We start from the raw sequence: 12,150 nt of genomic DNA, 5'->3' as shown, positions 1-12,150 counted from the left end.
CCCCCGGGCCCGCCCGGCACTCCGCCCCCCGGCAGCGGCAGCGGCTCGGCCTCGCACCCGGCGCTCGGCGCCCAGCGGCGGCGCGGTGGGGTCGGGGAGGGCGCCGCTGCCCCGCGGGACGGGACGGAGCGCCGAGCGCTGTCAGGCCGGGCGGTGAGCAGCTGGCGCTGCTGCCCAGACGAGTGCCCCATCCCTGCAGGGTTGAAGGCCTGGTGGCTGGCAGCCCTGCCCACGGCGGGGCGTTGGAGCTCGGTGATCGGCAAGGTCCCCTCCGACCTAAGCCATGCTATGATTCCGTGTACAGAACCCTGTGTACAGGTTTTGTTTGTTTGTTTGTTTTCAATTCAGCTGTGCGATAATCTCCAACAAAGACACTCTGACACTGAGCCTGGGATGTGTTTGATGTGCTCAGTGATGTCCTACCAGCTCCTTCCCTCCCCATGTGATGGGATGTCCTGAAGGGTACAGCCCCGGCAGTGCGCTCGGTGTAATTGGCATGTCAGGCTGCTGCCTCCTACAAAGCATCCTTTTATCTCTCTCCTGGTGTGTGTGTCAGATTTTTGAAGCCAATTAAGTCTGAGGTCGTCCCCATCCTCCTCCCCAGCTGCAGAACTCAGGCTGGATGATGAACTGCTGCTTCATCACAAAGCTCTTCCACCCCGACTCCAAGACAAGCTCAAGGTGCACATCTGAGTGAAGGGCTGGCTGCATCCCAGACCTGCGTGCACATACGCAAAATTCCCTTCATTCCTCAGAGAGGGGAAAAACAAGCTTCAAACAGCTCATCTGCTCCTATAGGCAACCTGCTTTAGCAGTGGGGTTGGACTCGGTGATCCCCAGAGGTGCCTTCCAACACCCCCTCCCAGGGGAAGGGAGCCTGAGATGATTATCTGTGTGAAATGCCCAGGTGAGGCTCACCAGCACACACTGTGTGACATCCCCTGTGGGGCTGCCCATGTTCTATGTGCCAGTTTGCAGAGGGCTTGCTTCCAGGTCTGGGTGCATCTCTGAAGGGCAGCTCTGAGGCTGGGGGGGTGATGTAGAAGGGCACAGAGCAACGTGGGCTCCACTCAGATGAAAGGAAATGCGTGAAGCTGGATGAGCTGATTCGGAAATGAAGTACTGAGACATAACAGAGGAAGGAACAGCCGGGAGTTCTGCACCCTCTCGACCTATCCCCAAAGCTCTGAGATCCCATCCTGGATTTTGACGTGCTTGTGAACGACAGGGGAATGCCTTGCCAAGGCATTTCAAAGACAAACACTGAGAACAACAACATCTTTCCTGAGATCTCCCTACATCCGTTCCAAGGCATGACAAACTCGTGCTGCGCCTGCAGGGCTGTCTGTGCTCTATGCAGCATTACCAAACCCCAGGGCAGCAGCAGGGGCTGGACGTGCCCAGCAAGGCATGAAGATGACCCCAGGAGGCTCAGGTCCAGCCCACGGGAATGGGATGCAGCAGAAGGTTTGTCTGGAGCTGGGCTTTGGCAGTGCACTCCAGGAGAGCTTCCTACTCAACAGGAGGCAAGGAAGCAATTCCAATCAAATGCAACAAGCAGATAAACAAACAATCAACCCCTCTTCCCCCTCCCTCCCCAAATAAAAAAGGAAACAGTAGAGAAGAAGACAAAAAGAATCACAGACAATTATGGCTGCAAATTTTCCTCCAAAGCGTTCACTGAAGTCAAAGACTTCTTATGCTTAAACATTTCACTTTCCTCACAAGTTTTTTCTCTGAAGATCTCTGAATATCTTCCCTAAGCCAAAGTTACTTGAAAGCTCAGAAAGTAAAAAGGAACAAACAGGAAATTTTTCAACTGTGAGCTGCTGTAAATTATGTTAAAGGAATTTTTTCAGCCTTAAGTGTTTTGCAAACTCAGCCTGAAAATGGATCTGAGCTACGAATAGCTTTATGAGGCCAAGCTAACCTCTGTCAGAATTCTAACAGAGGCGACTCATGTACAAATCATCGAGCAAAAAGCCAAGGATGAGTAATGAAAGGCATACACCAAACGGAGGACAATCTCCAGAATCCACAATCTCCAGTGGTAACATTTTCCACTGAATACTGACTTTTGAGAAAAAGGAATGTGTTGAACACTTGCTCAGGCATCTGCTAATACATTTTTTCAGGAGCATGACCTATTCGCCGGGAACAGAAGGCTGCTTAGAAATACATTGATATTTACTAATACCACTTCTACCATTTTACATGAATAGCAGATAGCTTTTTTTTCTTCTTTTCCTATCTTCTGTTTGCAAATGTAAGAAAAACCAGTTCCTTCCCTGCATACTTTGACTTAAAGGCTCTTCTTCGGCACATCTGTTAGCAAGAAGTTGAGCAGCTTTCCTCTGCGTTGTCTCCAATTTATTAATCAACACCTCCAGCTTCCTACTGAGTTACAGCCGAATTATGGCCCCCTTGAAGTCCATAGCAGCACTTCCACCGTCTTCATTAGGAGCAAAACTGGCTCTTGAAGTCTCTGCCAATTCCTTAAGTGCTTTAACTTCAGCGTTGGAGATTTCTTTTTTTTTCATCTTCTTATGCCTGTTTCTGACACATCATTTCACATGTGTGCATGCACAAACTGCATTTCTAATGCCAGAAACCCCAACAGCCTTAATAGGAAGGAAATAGTTTTTTTTTCAGTTCACCCAAGAATGGGAGCACTCAAGACCTCAATTTCTCATTATAAGTGTTATCAGAGGAAAAATTCCCTTGCGAGGGACATGGAGCTGCTGCCCACCAACCCCACATGCAGACCCTGCTCCATAGGCGCATGGCAAGAGTTCAGCCTCCAGGGAACATTTTGGCCTCTCCCATCTGTTTTAAAGCCACCAGTGGGGCCGTCAGTGCAGTGGCAGCACTCAGCAAGTGGTTCATGGGAACAACACATCCCCAGGAACAACGGCCTTGCAGTGCCAAAAATTCCCACTTGCGGAAAGCCCCGAGCCGGGTGCTTCACGGGTCAGGCCAGGGCTTCCTGCTGTCCTCGTCCCAGCCAGGACTGGTTTATGCCAGGACCTGGGCAGAATGTAGGGTCAAGAGCAGCATTGCTATTTTTGTTGGCTCTTGGGCCCCATTTTGTTTAGTCACTGGCTGAGTTATGAAATCTGCCTGCAGCATCACTATGTCTGTGGTTTCCCATGGGCCTTTACACAAGGAGCAGCTGGAATTTTAATTACCCATTAAAGAGCTAAATCTTGGGGATTTCTCAAAGCAAATACACATGATCTCTGCCACTGACCCCACAGTGGCCTGAGCATCCTTCCGGCCAGGCTGGGGGACAGTCCTTGCAGCTCATGCTGGGTGCTCCACTTGTGACTCATCCCAGTTTGGGAAGGTCCTCAGTGCTGGTCCTGGAAGCTATATAACGTGCTGTCATGGGCAGCATTCGGGGCCTGGAAGTGCTCTAAAAGGCAGGAAGCTCCCTTGCAAACACATCAGGACTCATGCAACACCTATGGGAAGGGAGAATAGAGAATTGAGAATTCATCTCTAGGAGTGGAAAAACCCCAGCCCACACAGTGCCTTAAGGGACTTGATGCAGACTGCCTCCCAGCTGCTTTGGGACTGCAGGCAGAGCAGCATTTCAAACTGCTGGGTTGTTGGATTTTTTCAGAAGCTCATCTGGAACCCTGGTTTCAGCTTGTTACCCTGTCAGTGGAAGCTTGCCCATTTCCATGCCTCTGGCTTGCATCTGTTCCACAAGGACATCTGCAAGCGGGCACAAGCCTCAGGGAAGATCGTTGCTGTCTGCCCTGTACACGCACACAGGGCTGTGCTGGAGAAACAGCTAAAAGGAATGGAAAAATCCTCATGGAGGTGAGATGCAAGGGAAGAAAGGCAAAAGAGTGGGAAACAATAGCTCATATCAGAGTTAAAATGGGATGCAGAAGAGTCTGTGTCCTCAAGACTTCCGTGAGAGCAGAAGGCAGGGTAAGTGCAGTGGTGGCAGGGGGAAATTAGCCTTGTGCAGGCCAACGGCTTCTTCATTTCCCCTTCAGCCAAATCAATCCACAGCCCATGTCACTGGAGCCCCTGTCTGGAATTACAGCAGCCCTCCCAATGTATATTTTAAAAGACTCTCATCCAATATTTAAACAGGAAGATCCCTGACGGAGCGGCAAGCTGCTAAGGAGGAGAGGAGCAGGCAAGATGGCCCACAGGGTCAAGTGGGTGTTATCGTGACATCTGTGGGCACAGAAATCTTTCCTGGGGGAAGCCCAGTGCTGGGAGGAGCAGGGAAGAAGGGAGCACTGTGGAACAAACCTATTCTCCCCACTGGCAGCTGGGAGGGCTGCATCCAGGAGGGACCTTGCATGCTTGACTAGAGAAGAGAAAAGATATCCTGAAAGACACCAGCCTTGCTGTGCACGTGGAAGGCTGCTTCTCTGGGACACCTGGTGCAGCAACAGCATCAGAAACAAAGCTGTGCTGTCCAGCGGAGCTCAGCATCAGTCATTCACTGCACTGACCTCTTTTCATACATGATAAAAAAAGCACCAGGCACTACAGGGGTTCAGAAGTTTCCCACCAGACAGCAGCAAGTTCTGTTGTCCAGGCAGAGACGTTTGACTCCCTGCAGAAGCATTTTCAGGCTTTCAGATTGTGCAATCCCTCCAGTGGAACAATTGTATGGAGCCTCCGTCATACCTCATCTGCAACCATCTGCTTCTCCTCTGGTTTAACTGAGGAGGTATTTATAAAAGCAGAGCAGGATCAGGCCCAGAAAGCATATTGCAAATGCTATTATGTCAGGATCTGTCTTTTTTCCAAAGGTCTTTGATGTTTCCCATCTATCTCCTGAGCCCTATTTAAATCAGTAGGAACTGATTTAAATATTCACTTGCTGGATTGTCTTAATGTAAAACTTTACACATTTACATTCTATTTGCTGTAGAGGTGGAAGAAATCTCCCTTGATAATTGTTTTATGAGGGAATCTCTGCGCCATTGTTCACATCTACAAAGTCTATGTCACTTACATCAGCCTTCCCAACTGAGAATTACGTGTATTTAAATCTCTCCCACTAGCTCCTTAAGAGAAAATGCTCTGAAGACTTCCACATATTAAAATATCTAGGTACATCCCTCTTGCGGGTATTCCGAAATACCCTCCAAAGTCTTATAAATCTTCAGTGAGAATGACAGAAAATGCTATGCAGCCAGCTCTTAGAGGAAATAAGGTAGACATTAGCAGCATTAGAAACCTACTTCATTTCTGCAGAAATGTCTTAGCACAAAGCAGCGTGTACAGCTGGGTTACATTAGCAGGTAAGCTTCATCCACGAGCCTCCTGGCATCAGACAGCTGAACAAAGGGGCTGAAGGTCTACAGTGTCAACAGAGATGTTGATTGTAGAGTCTGTCTGTTTGGTTTTCTTTAATGGGTCAGGCAAGGTCGCTGCACATTAAGCTTGGGGTTTAAGGTCTTAAAAGCCTTGAACAGAGTGGTAGCTGTTCTTCTGGATGAAGACATTAAGCTCAGACCCAGTGCTGTCAATAGCTAGAAGTCACCTGATGGCACGATGGGTTAGGAGTGAAGCAGAATCTCCCATTCTCCATTCAGGCCTCTTCTTGCACAGTGTGAGCTTTTGTTGGCTTCAACAGAGGCGTGCTCACACCCTCAGGAGTCTTTGTGACCACTAAGGTAGTGGCTTAATGAAGTCTTGGTAGAGAAACAGTGCTGTCCTGTAGAATTACTCCAGGCTTTTGCAGGGGACTGGAACAAAGGTTCCTGTCTGTACTTTTGGGAGACCAGTTGGATTTCTGTGAGATGCAGAGACACGATTGTGCTCAGCCAACCACCACCAATGCAAGAGGAGCAGCTGGTGCCCAGCTCTGCTGCGGCCTCCAGGCCTGATGCCAGCCCTGCCCGGGGCCAGGCGTCTGCCTTTCTAAAGCTCTCCCAGCACACCTCTGTCAGGAGCACAGATGTGACAAAGCTGAGGAAAGTACTGGTAGACGTAGTTATCCTATAAGCACTTGCTTTCTCACAGTCTCACTTTGCTTCACTGAACTGGAATTGGCAGTGCCAGACTGAGCGCTTTGTACCAGGTTAGAACAGGAGCTGGCTGATGGCCTTCCGTGGCAGTAAGACAGAGAACATGAAGCAGGACTGGTGCTAAAGCAGCGCCAGGGAGAGCAGCCCTCACGTGTGGGGCACCTGGTACGGCCCCATCCCATTGGGAGAGAACTTATGCCTCACAGACACGGCGTACAGCACCATTTAGCAGCATTTAGAAGGATCCCTTTAGGTACATTGCACAGCCCTTTCGAACAGGAAAGAAAAAGGCTCTCAGGAAAGACTCCCCTCGGGATGGGATCGCTTGTAAAGATGAAGCCGCCATCTTGGTGAGAGGAGATCTGACGTGTGGGCGCCGCCATCTTGGGGAGGGGACTCTGAGGGTGGGCGCCGCCATCTTGGGGAGGAGACACATGAGGGGAGAGTGCCGCCATCTTGAGGAGGGACACATGAGGGGAGGGCATCAGGTTCTTTATTTATGTTTATTTATGGTTTTAACGGAACCGGCAGGGCTCCACACAGATAGCGGCGAATTGCTGCGCCAGCGATACTAAAAACATCTCTATGCCGGCGGACACTGGCGGAAGCTGCCCCTTGCCGCCACCACTTCCGGGTGAGCGCGGTAACCCCGCCCCCTGACCCCAGTCGCTTCCTTTCCAGCGGCGGCCGCCGGAGCAGACGCGCAGGTGAGCGCGGCGTTGCGGTGTATCCGCCGCCATCCTCTCTTCTCCGGTTCGCCGCGCCGTTCCTGCGCGCCTCCCGCCTTCCCCGGCTCGGGGCTGCGTGGAGCAGCGCGCTCAGTGCCGGCGAAGCGGGGCCGGCGGAGCGCGGCGTTAGGCCTCAGGCGAGCCTGGAGCTGGCGTAGCTGTGTGCCCGGAAGGGGCCGGCATCCCATCGGGGGCAGGGGACGGCCAGACAGAAGCCGGTTCCTCGCTCTGAAGCTCGTACTGGTTTGAGGCGGTGGCTCAGCGTTTGCTTTGATTGGTCAGGGAGGTGGATATTACTGAGTTCTATGGATGCGTGAGCTTCAGGTTTAGTTCAGGATAGTAGTTGTGGAGCCTTTCACTAAGCGTGTCAGAAAGGGGATGCAGCTTTGTTGGAGTGGCTGTGTAGGCCCCGATTTAACAATCGGGTTTAAGTGCTGCTCTCTGTAGATAGAAAACCTTCAGGCTGGAACTTTGGGATAAAAGTAGGTCATGCTTTGAGCTGGTTTCCTTAATAACATCGTTATATTTTTTTCTGGTAGAAGGCCTCAGTGCTTGTTTTTGACAATAGAGTACAGTAGGAGTAAATGTGTAGGCACCTATCCAAAAGCTTTGGCATGCCACGTTTGCCAGCCTCTACATCAGTGAAGTCTTCAGAGGCAGAAGCACCACTTGAGCTAGACCCAGCGGTGTGGTTAGGTGGCTTATAACACATAAAAGCCCCTGATGGTACTCAAAAGCTCTGGAGAGCAAGAGAGCTTTGAGATGGTATCTGGATCTGTGATAAATGTTTTGTTGTGTGTGGTCTTGACTTCCATTAAGTCAAGTAAATGAGTGAGGGGGAGTCCCCAGTGGTGCTGGTCATCATGGAAAGGGTTTCCTCACGCTCTACTGCTGTAGTACATGCAGAAAACAGCTGAGATAAAGCAAGTCTTAGTTCCCTCTGTGAAGTGCAGCCCTGCTAAGCAGTTGTGTGCTGCAGCTTACCGGTATACAGCGAAGATGCAAGTGTGAAATATTTCTGCTTTTTGTTCAGAAATGGCACCTCGTAAGGGCAAGGAGAAGAAGGAAGAACAGGTCATCAGCTTGGGACCTCAGGTTGCTGAAGGCGAAAATGTGTTTGGTGTCTGCCATATCTTTGCTTCCTTCAATGATACTTTTGTCCACGTGACTGATCTCTCTGGCAAGTGAGTATTGCACACTGGTCACCTTACTGCGTACTTGGCTCCTTCACTTTTGAAAAGAGAAATTACATTCTACAAAAACGTCTGCAGAAATAGGTACCTGGTTCTGTCAGTACCTGGAGGCTGTTTTGCAGGAAGGAAAGGGGGACTGCTTCTTTTCTGAATAGGTTCTTTTCTTTTTGCAGGGAAACCATCTGCCGTGTGACTGGTGGCATGAAGGTGAAGGCTGACAGAGATGAGTCTTCTCCCTATGCAGCTATGCTGGCAGCCCAGGATGTCGCCCAGAGGTGCAAGGAGCTGGGCATCACTGCTCTGCACATCAAGCTGCGGGCTACTGGTGGGAATAGGTATGTCAGTAAGTGAGTTTGGTTTTGGAACTAGGCTAGATTACATCTGATCATCCTGTGGTCCTTCTGTTCTTGCACTGCCAAGTTGGCAGTGTAAATGTGCCCCGTGAGTTTGGCTTTGACACAGGGTGTCTCACACTGTTTAGTGTCTGGCTGACATTGCTTTTCACTGAGCATCTGGAATCTGTTCTGAAGTGGCATCTTCAGTTGGTTGGATTTGGGTGTGCTGTTATTTGTTTGTGGCAGTGGAAAGGGAGATGCTTTTAAACTTGAGGATATGTTACCATAGAGTGAGAATAAAGTGTGCCTGACAGCGTGTGAATAGTTTGGGTCTGGAAGAGGAAGAAAGTGAATTTGGTATTTTGGAGTGGGGGAAGTGATTTTTTTTTTCTTTTTTTTTTTTTTAAATGTCAGTTATTTGTCAGTTATGATTATTAGTTGTGATTCTTTTCTCTAGGACCAAGACTCCAGGTCCTGGTGCCCAGTCAGCTCTGAGAGCTCTGGCCCGATCTGGGATGAAGATCGGCCGCATTGGTGAGTAATGGAGGGCGTGATACGTAGGCACTCGTGTCTCTGTGTATCACTGTAAAGCCTTGCTGCTCCGTAAAGGTCTTGAGGGACTGTTAAGCAGAAGGAGCTCTGTGGGCATATATTCCATAGGATTGTTGTGCTTGGTGTCACAGGTTGACTTGGGGCTGTTCTGCTTAGCCTTTGTTGGATGCTGTTGTAGGCATAATTCAGTGTAAGCAAACGCATCTCCTTTAAGTGAAGGTTAACCAGAAGGTGGCGTCAGTTGACTCCAGATACCCAGCTTGCGGCTGCATAATAACCTCAGCTGTACACTGAGATGCTGGTGGGCCTCTGATGTAACTTTATTCTTTTCCAAAGCAGCAGTTTAGTTACCTAGAAGTATTGTGCTGGTCCTGGTTTAAGACTGTGACTCAGAAATAACTGAGTTCCTCGAACTATTTGAGGGAGATCACCAAACCCTGTAGGGAAGTTGTAAAGCACAGTAGCATTGGCTGCCCTTAAAATTACATCATGCACAAACTGTTTCTTTAGAAACGCTGTGGCTTCTTCATTGAATTGATTTGGGAGATGGGGATGTTTGCCTCCTAGGCATTAAAAGCCTTGAGGTTGAACTCATTTGGTGAGTTCACAGATGTCCTGCCTCCTACAGACCGCCCTGCATTGACAGGCTGCTCGAGGTGACTGCGTGGGTCGTGTGGGTTTGCCCAGTTGGTTTCTTGGAGTACCTCTGTCAGGTAACAGAGGGTTGTTTTGTTTTTTTTCCTCCCACAGAGGATGTCACCCCCATCCCCTCTGACAGTACTCGCAGAAAGGGTGGTCGCCGTGGACGTCGTCTGTAAACAGTGCTGCACCTTTGGTCATTAAAGCTCTCTTATAAACTTCGTCTGTGCGTTTGCTTACTGAATGCTGCTTGGAGGTTGAGCAGCTTTAGTTTGATTACATCCACAAACAGCTTATTCTGAATTCCCCTCTGAAGTGGGGTTTCCTGTCTGTGGTGAGGTTGTTAGTCCTGCCATAACAGAGTGCTGTGTGAATACACAGTAGGAAGGCACTGGCATTACTGCTCTCAGCTCTGCTGTTTGTATGTTTGTGCTTCCAGATGTGTTTAAGAAAAGTGACTTCGCTTCCTGGTCCTGCCCTGCTTCATGCACTAATGTTTACTTTCCACTAAATGTGCTGCCATCATCTGGGATTAATTAATGTCCTTTTCCACCTTTTTAAAAAGTGCTTTCCCTGGCTCTCCATGACTTGAAATCACTTGTTTTTGTTGTTTCTTTGGCTATAGTAGGATTTTGTACAAAGGGAAGGCATACTGGCATGTGGTATTTGGGAAGTACAGCTTCAGATAACTGAGTTCATTTATGCTTGTAGCATCAAGCTGACAGCTAAAATAGATTCTGCCTTTCAAGGGAGCTGAAATGATCAAAATTTCCCCCAAGAAATGATGACTTCAGCCCTCGTACAGAAGTGCCTGCTTTGACGTGGGTCAGCCTTGTGCTGTGCAGTTGCTGGGCAATGCAGTGTGCAGTAGGTGGTTCAGGTGCTCGTCATCATCTTCCTCCTCTGTAATTCACGCTTCTCAGTGGGACTCTGGCTCGGTGGGGAGCGAGTGAGCTCACCCAGCTCTTGTGAGGTGGTTGTGCAGAAATGCTTGCGGTCGGGTTTAAGTGATGGTATTTATCAGGACTGAGGAGAACTTGGGATTCTAGCGCAGCTCCATGGCAGGTGAGCCTCAAGATCTGAGATCTGAGAACTTCACTGCTTTGTCGTAGGTTCTTTCCAACACCTTTGCAGCTCAAAATACTTCATGGGATTCCTTTACCTACCCGCCTTCCTCGTTAGCAGGAAGGGTGCTGTGACTAACAGCTTTGTTGTGTTCTCAAAGCAGGCTCTGTTCTAGCAGAGCTGCCCAGCCTGAATGAGATCCAGGGTGTGTTGCTCCTGTCAAGGCTCGTCTCCAGCTCGAGCTCTAGCTCCCATGCTGTGAAAGGGGATGTATTTCACAGCAGAGGAAACGAGACCGATGCGAAGCCGTGGTGCGTCTTAGTTTTCATAGCCAGAACTACTTGGATGTTTGTGGTTTCTGAGTTAGTCGTGATCTTCTAGAGGTGTCCCTGCTGTGGAAAAGAAAGCTGTGCCTGTGAGCGAGCTAACCAGGGTTGGGTTTTCTGCAGGCTGTTGCTTAATACATGACTTCCCCTTTTTGTGGAAAAAAAAGTCTTTGCCTGGGCTCGTGTTCCCAAGCCAGCATTTCTCTTGGCGCAGCCATCGTGTTTTATTTGTAATTTTATATGTGGCTGTGGAAAGCTTTAGAAATCAACTTCCCTTTCTGTCTTAAAAGTGCATTATTGCAGCTATGTAAACAGCTGTTTTCCTGTATTTGAAATGTTCTTTAAACTTTGCACGGAGAAAGTGCTGAAAAACCAAGAGGAGTTGAGCCAGTGTGGGGCTGAGTTCAGCCCGGTGCTGCGGAGGGAGCAGGGCTGTGCTACTGCTAACACGGCTCTATTCATGGTGCCTTTTCACAGTTAAACCTTGTTCTGGTGCTACTTTGTTAATGGGGCCACTTCACCGGGTGTCTCTTTGGGTAAAGCTCTTGGGGAACGTAAATGGGAGGGGCAGGAGTGCCGATCTCTTGGCGCAGGCAGCTTTCTCAGCCGGCTGTGCTGCCCGCGAGATGGGGGCTCTCAGAGGAATGTCAGGCTGAGAAGTTCTGATGCACTGCTGAAGGTCTCTACAAATTAACAGACTTTCTGAAGGCAGAGCTGACATTTTGTGATTGATTCCAGCTCCCTGCTGCTCAGTGGGTCTGTGAGGAGCAGCTGGAAACCATGGCAGAGCACAACCACTGTGTCACATCTAATTGACCCCTGCAGGCCCAGAAAAAGAAAGGCGTCTGGTTCTTTGGGGCTTGGAGGGCACGTGAGGGGAAGCAGCTCTGTCTGCACGGCTGATCCCTCCCACGCAGAGGCTTAGGGCTGATGGGCAGCATCCCGTGTAGCTTTCCTTTACTCACAGAGCAAACTGCTGAAGAAACAGGGTAGCTCTTATGTCAAACCCAAGGCAGGGTGAGTCCAGACCTAACGCCCCTCTTGGGGTTGCGTTTCCTCCTTGCAGGAAGGTTTGCTCTGGCTCACACAGGTGTTGAAGCTTTGCCCCCTGCAGGAAGGCGATGTGCTTTGTTGGCCCTTCATCCCCAATAGCAGGAGCTCTGCAGGGTCTGTAGCAGCCTGAGCTGCTCTCTCACCCCCCCCCCCCGTGCTGCTTGTTGCAGCCTCAGTGCTGGGCCGTGGGCAGGGCATTCCCACTGTGCCAAACACAACGTGGGGGTTGGGGGCTGAATGGCAAAATGTGA

General features: G+C 49.9%; 1 protein-coding gene across 1 annotated transcript; it reads left to right on the top strand.

Annotated features, from left to right (window-relative positions):
- Positions 1 to 6,610: 6,610 nt before the first annotated feature.
- On the top strand, positions 6,611 to 9,677 carry RPS14 (ribosomal protein S14). The gene is made up of 5 exons (XM_042881412.1): positions 6,611 to 6,715; positions 7,770 to 7,920; positions 8,103 to 8,264; positions 8,722 to 8,798; positions 9,567 to 9,677. The coding sequence occupies exons 2-5, from the start codon at positions 7,772 to 7,774 to the stop codon at positions 9,632 to 9,634; spliced, it is 456 nt and encodes a 151-aa protein (XP_042737346.1). The 5' UTR covers positions 6,611 to 6,715; positions 7,770 to 7,771; the 3' UTR covers positions 9,635 to 9,677.
- The last annotated feature ends 2,473 nt before the right edge of the window (positions 9,678 to 12,150 follow it).

Source organism: Lagopus leucura, unplaced genomic scaffold (assembly GCF_019238085.1).
Source record: "Lagopus leucura isolate 7727_CA_CO unplaced genomic scaffold, USGS_WTPT01 Super-Scaffold_100030, whole genome shotgun sequence".
Classification (NCBI taxonomy): Eukaryota; Metazoa; Chordata; class Aves; order Galliformes; family Phasianidae; genus Lagopus; species Lagopus leucura.
The sequence above is the reverse complement of the archived record's forward strand: the minus strand, read 5'-3'. Positions and strand labels throughout refer to the sequence as shown.

Coding starts and splice junctions, on each gene's coding strand:
- RPS14 (XM_042881412.1), top strand. CDS start 7,772: ATGGCACCTCGTAAGGGCAAGGAGAAGAAGGAAGAACAGGTCATCAGC. Junction 7,921..8,102: donor GTGACTGATCTCTCTGGCAA/GTGAGTATTGCA, acceptor TTCTTTTTGCAG/GGAAACCATCTGCCGTGTGA. Junction 8,265..8,721: donor CGGGCTACTGGTGGGAATAG/GTATGTCAGTAA, acceptor TCTTTTCTCTAG/GACCAAGACTCCAGGTCCTG.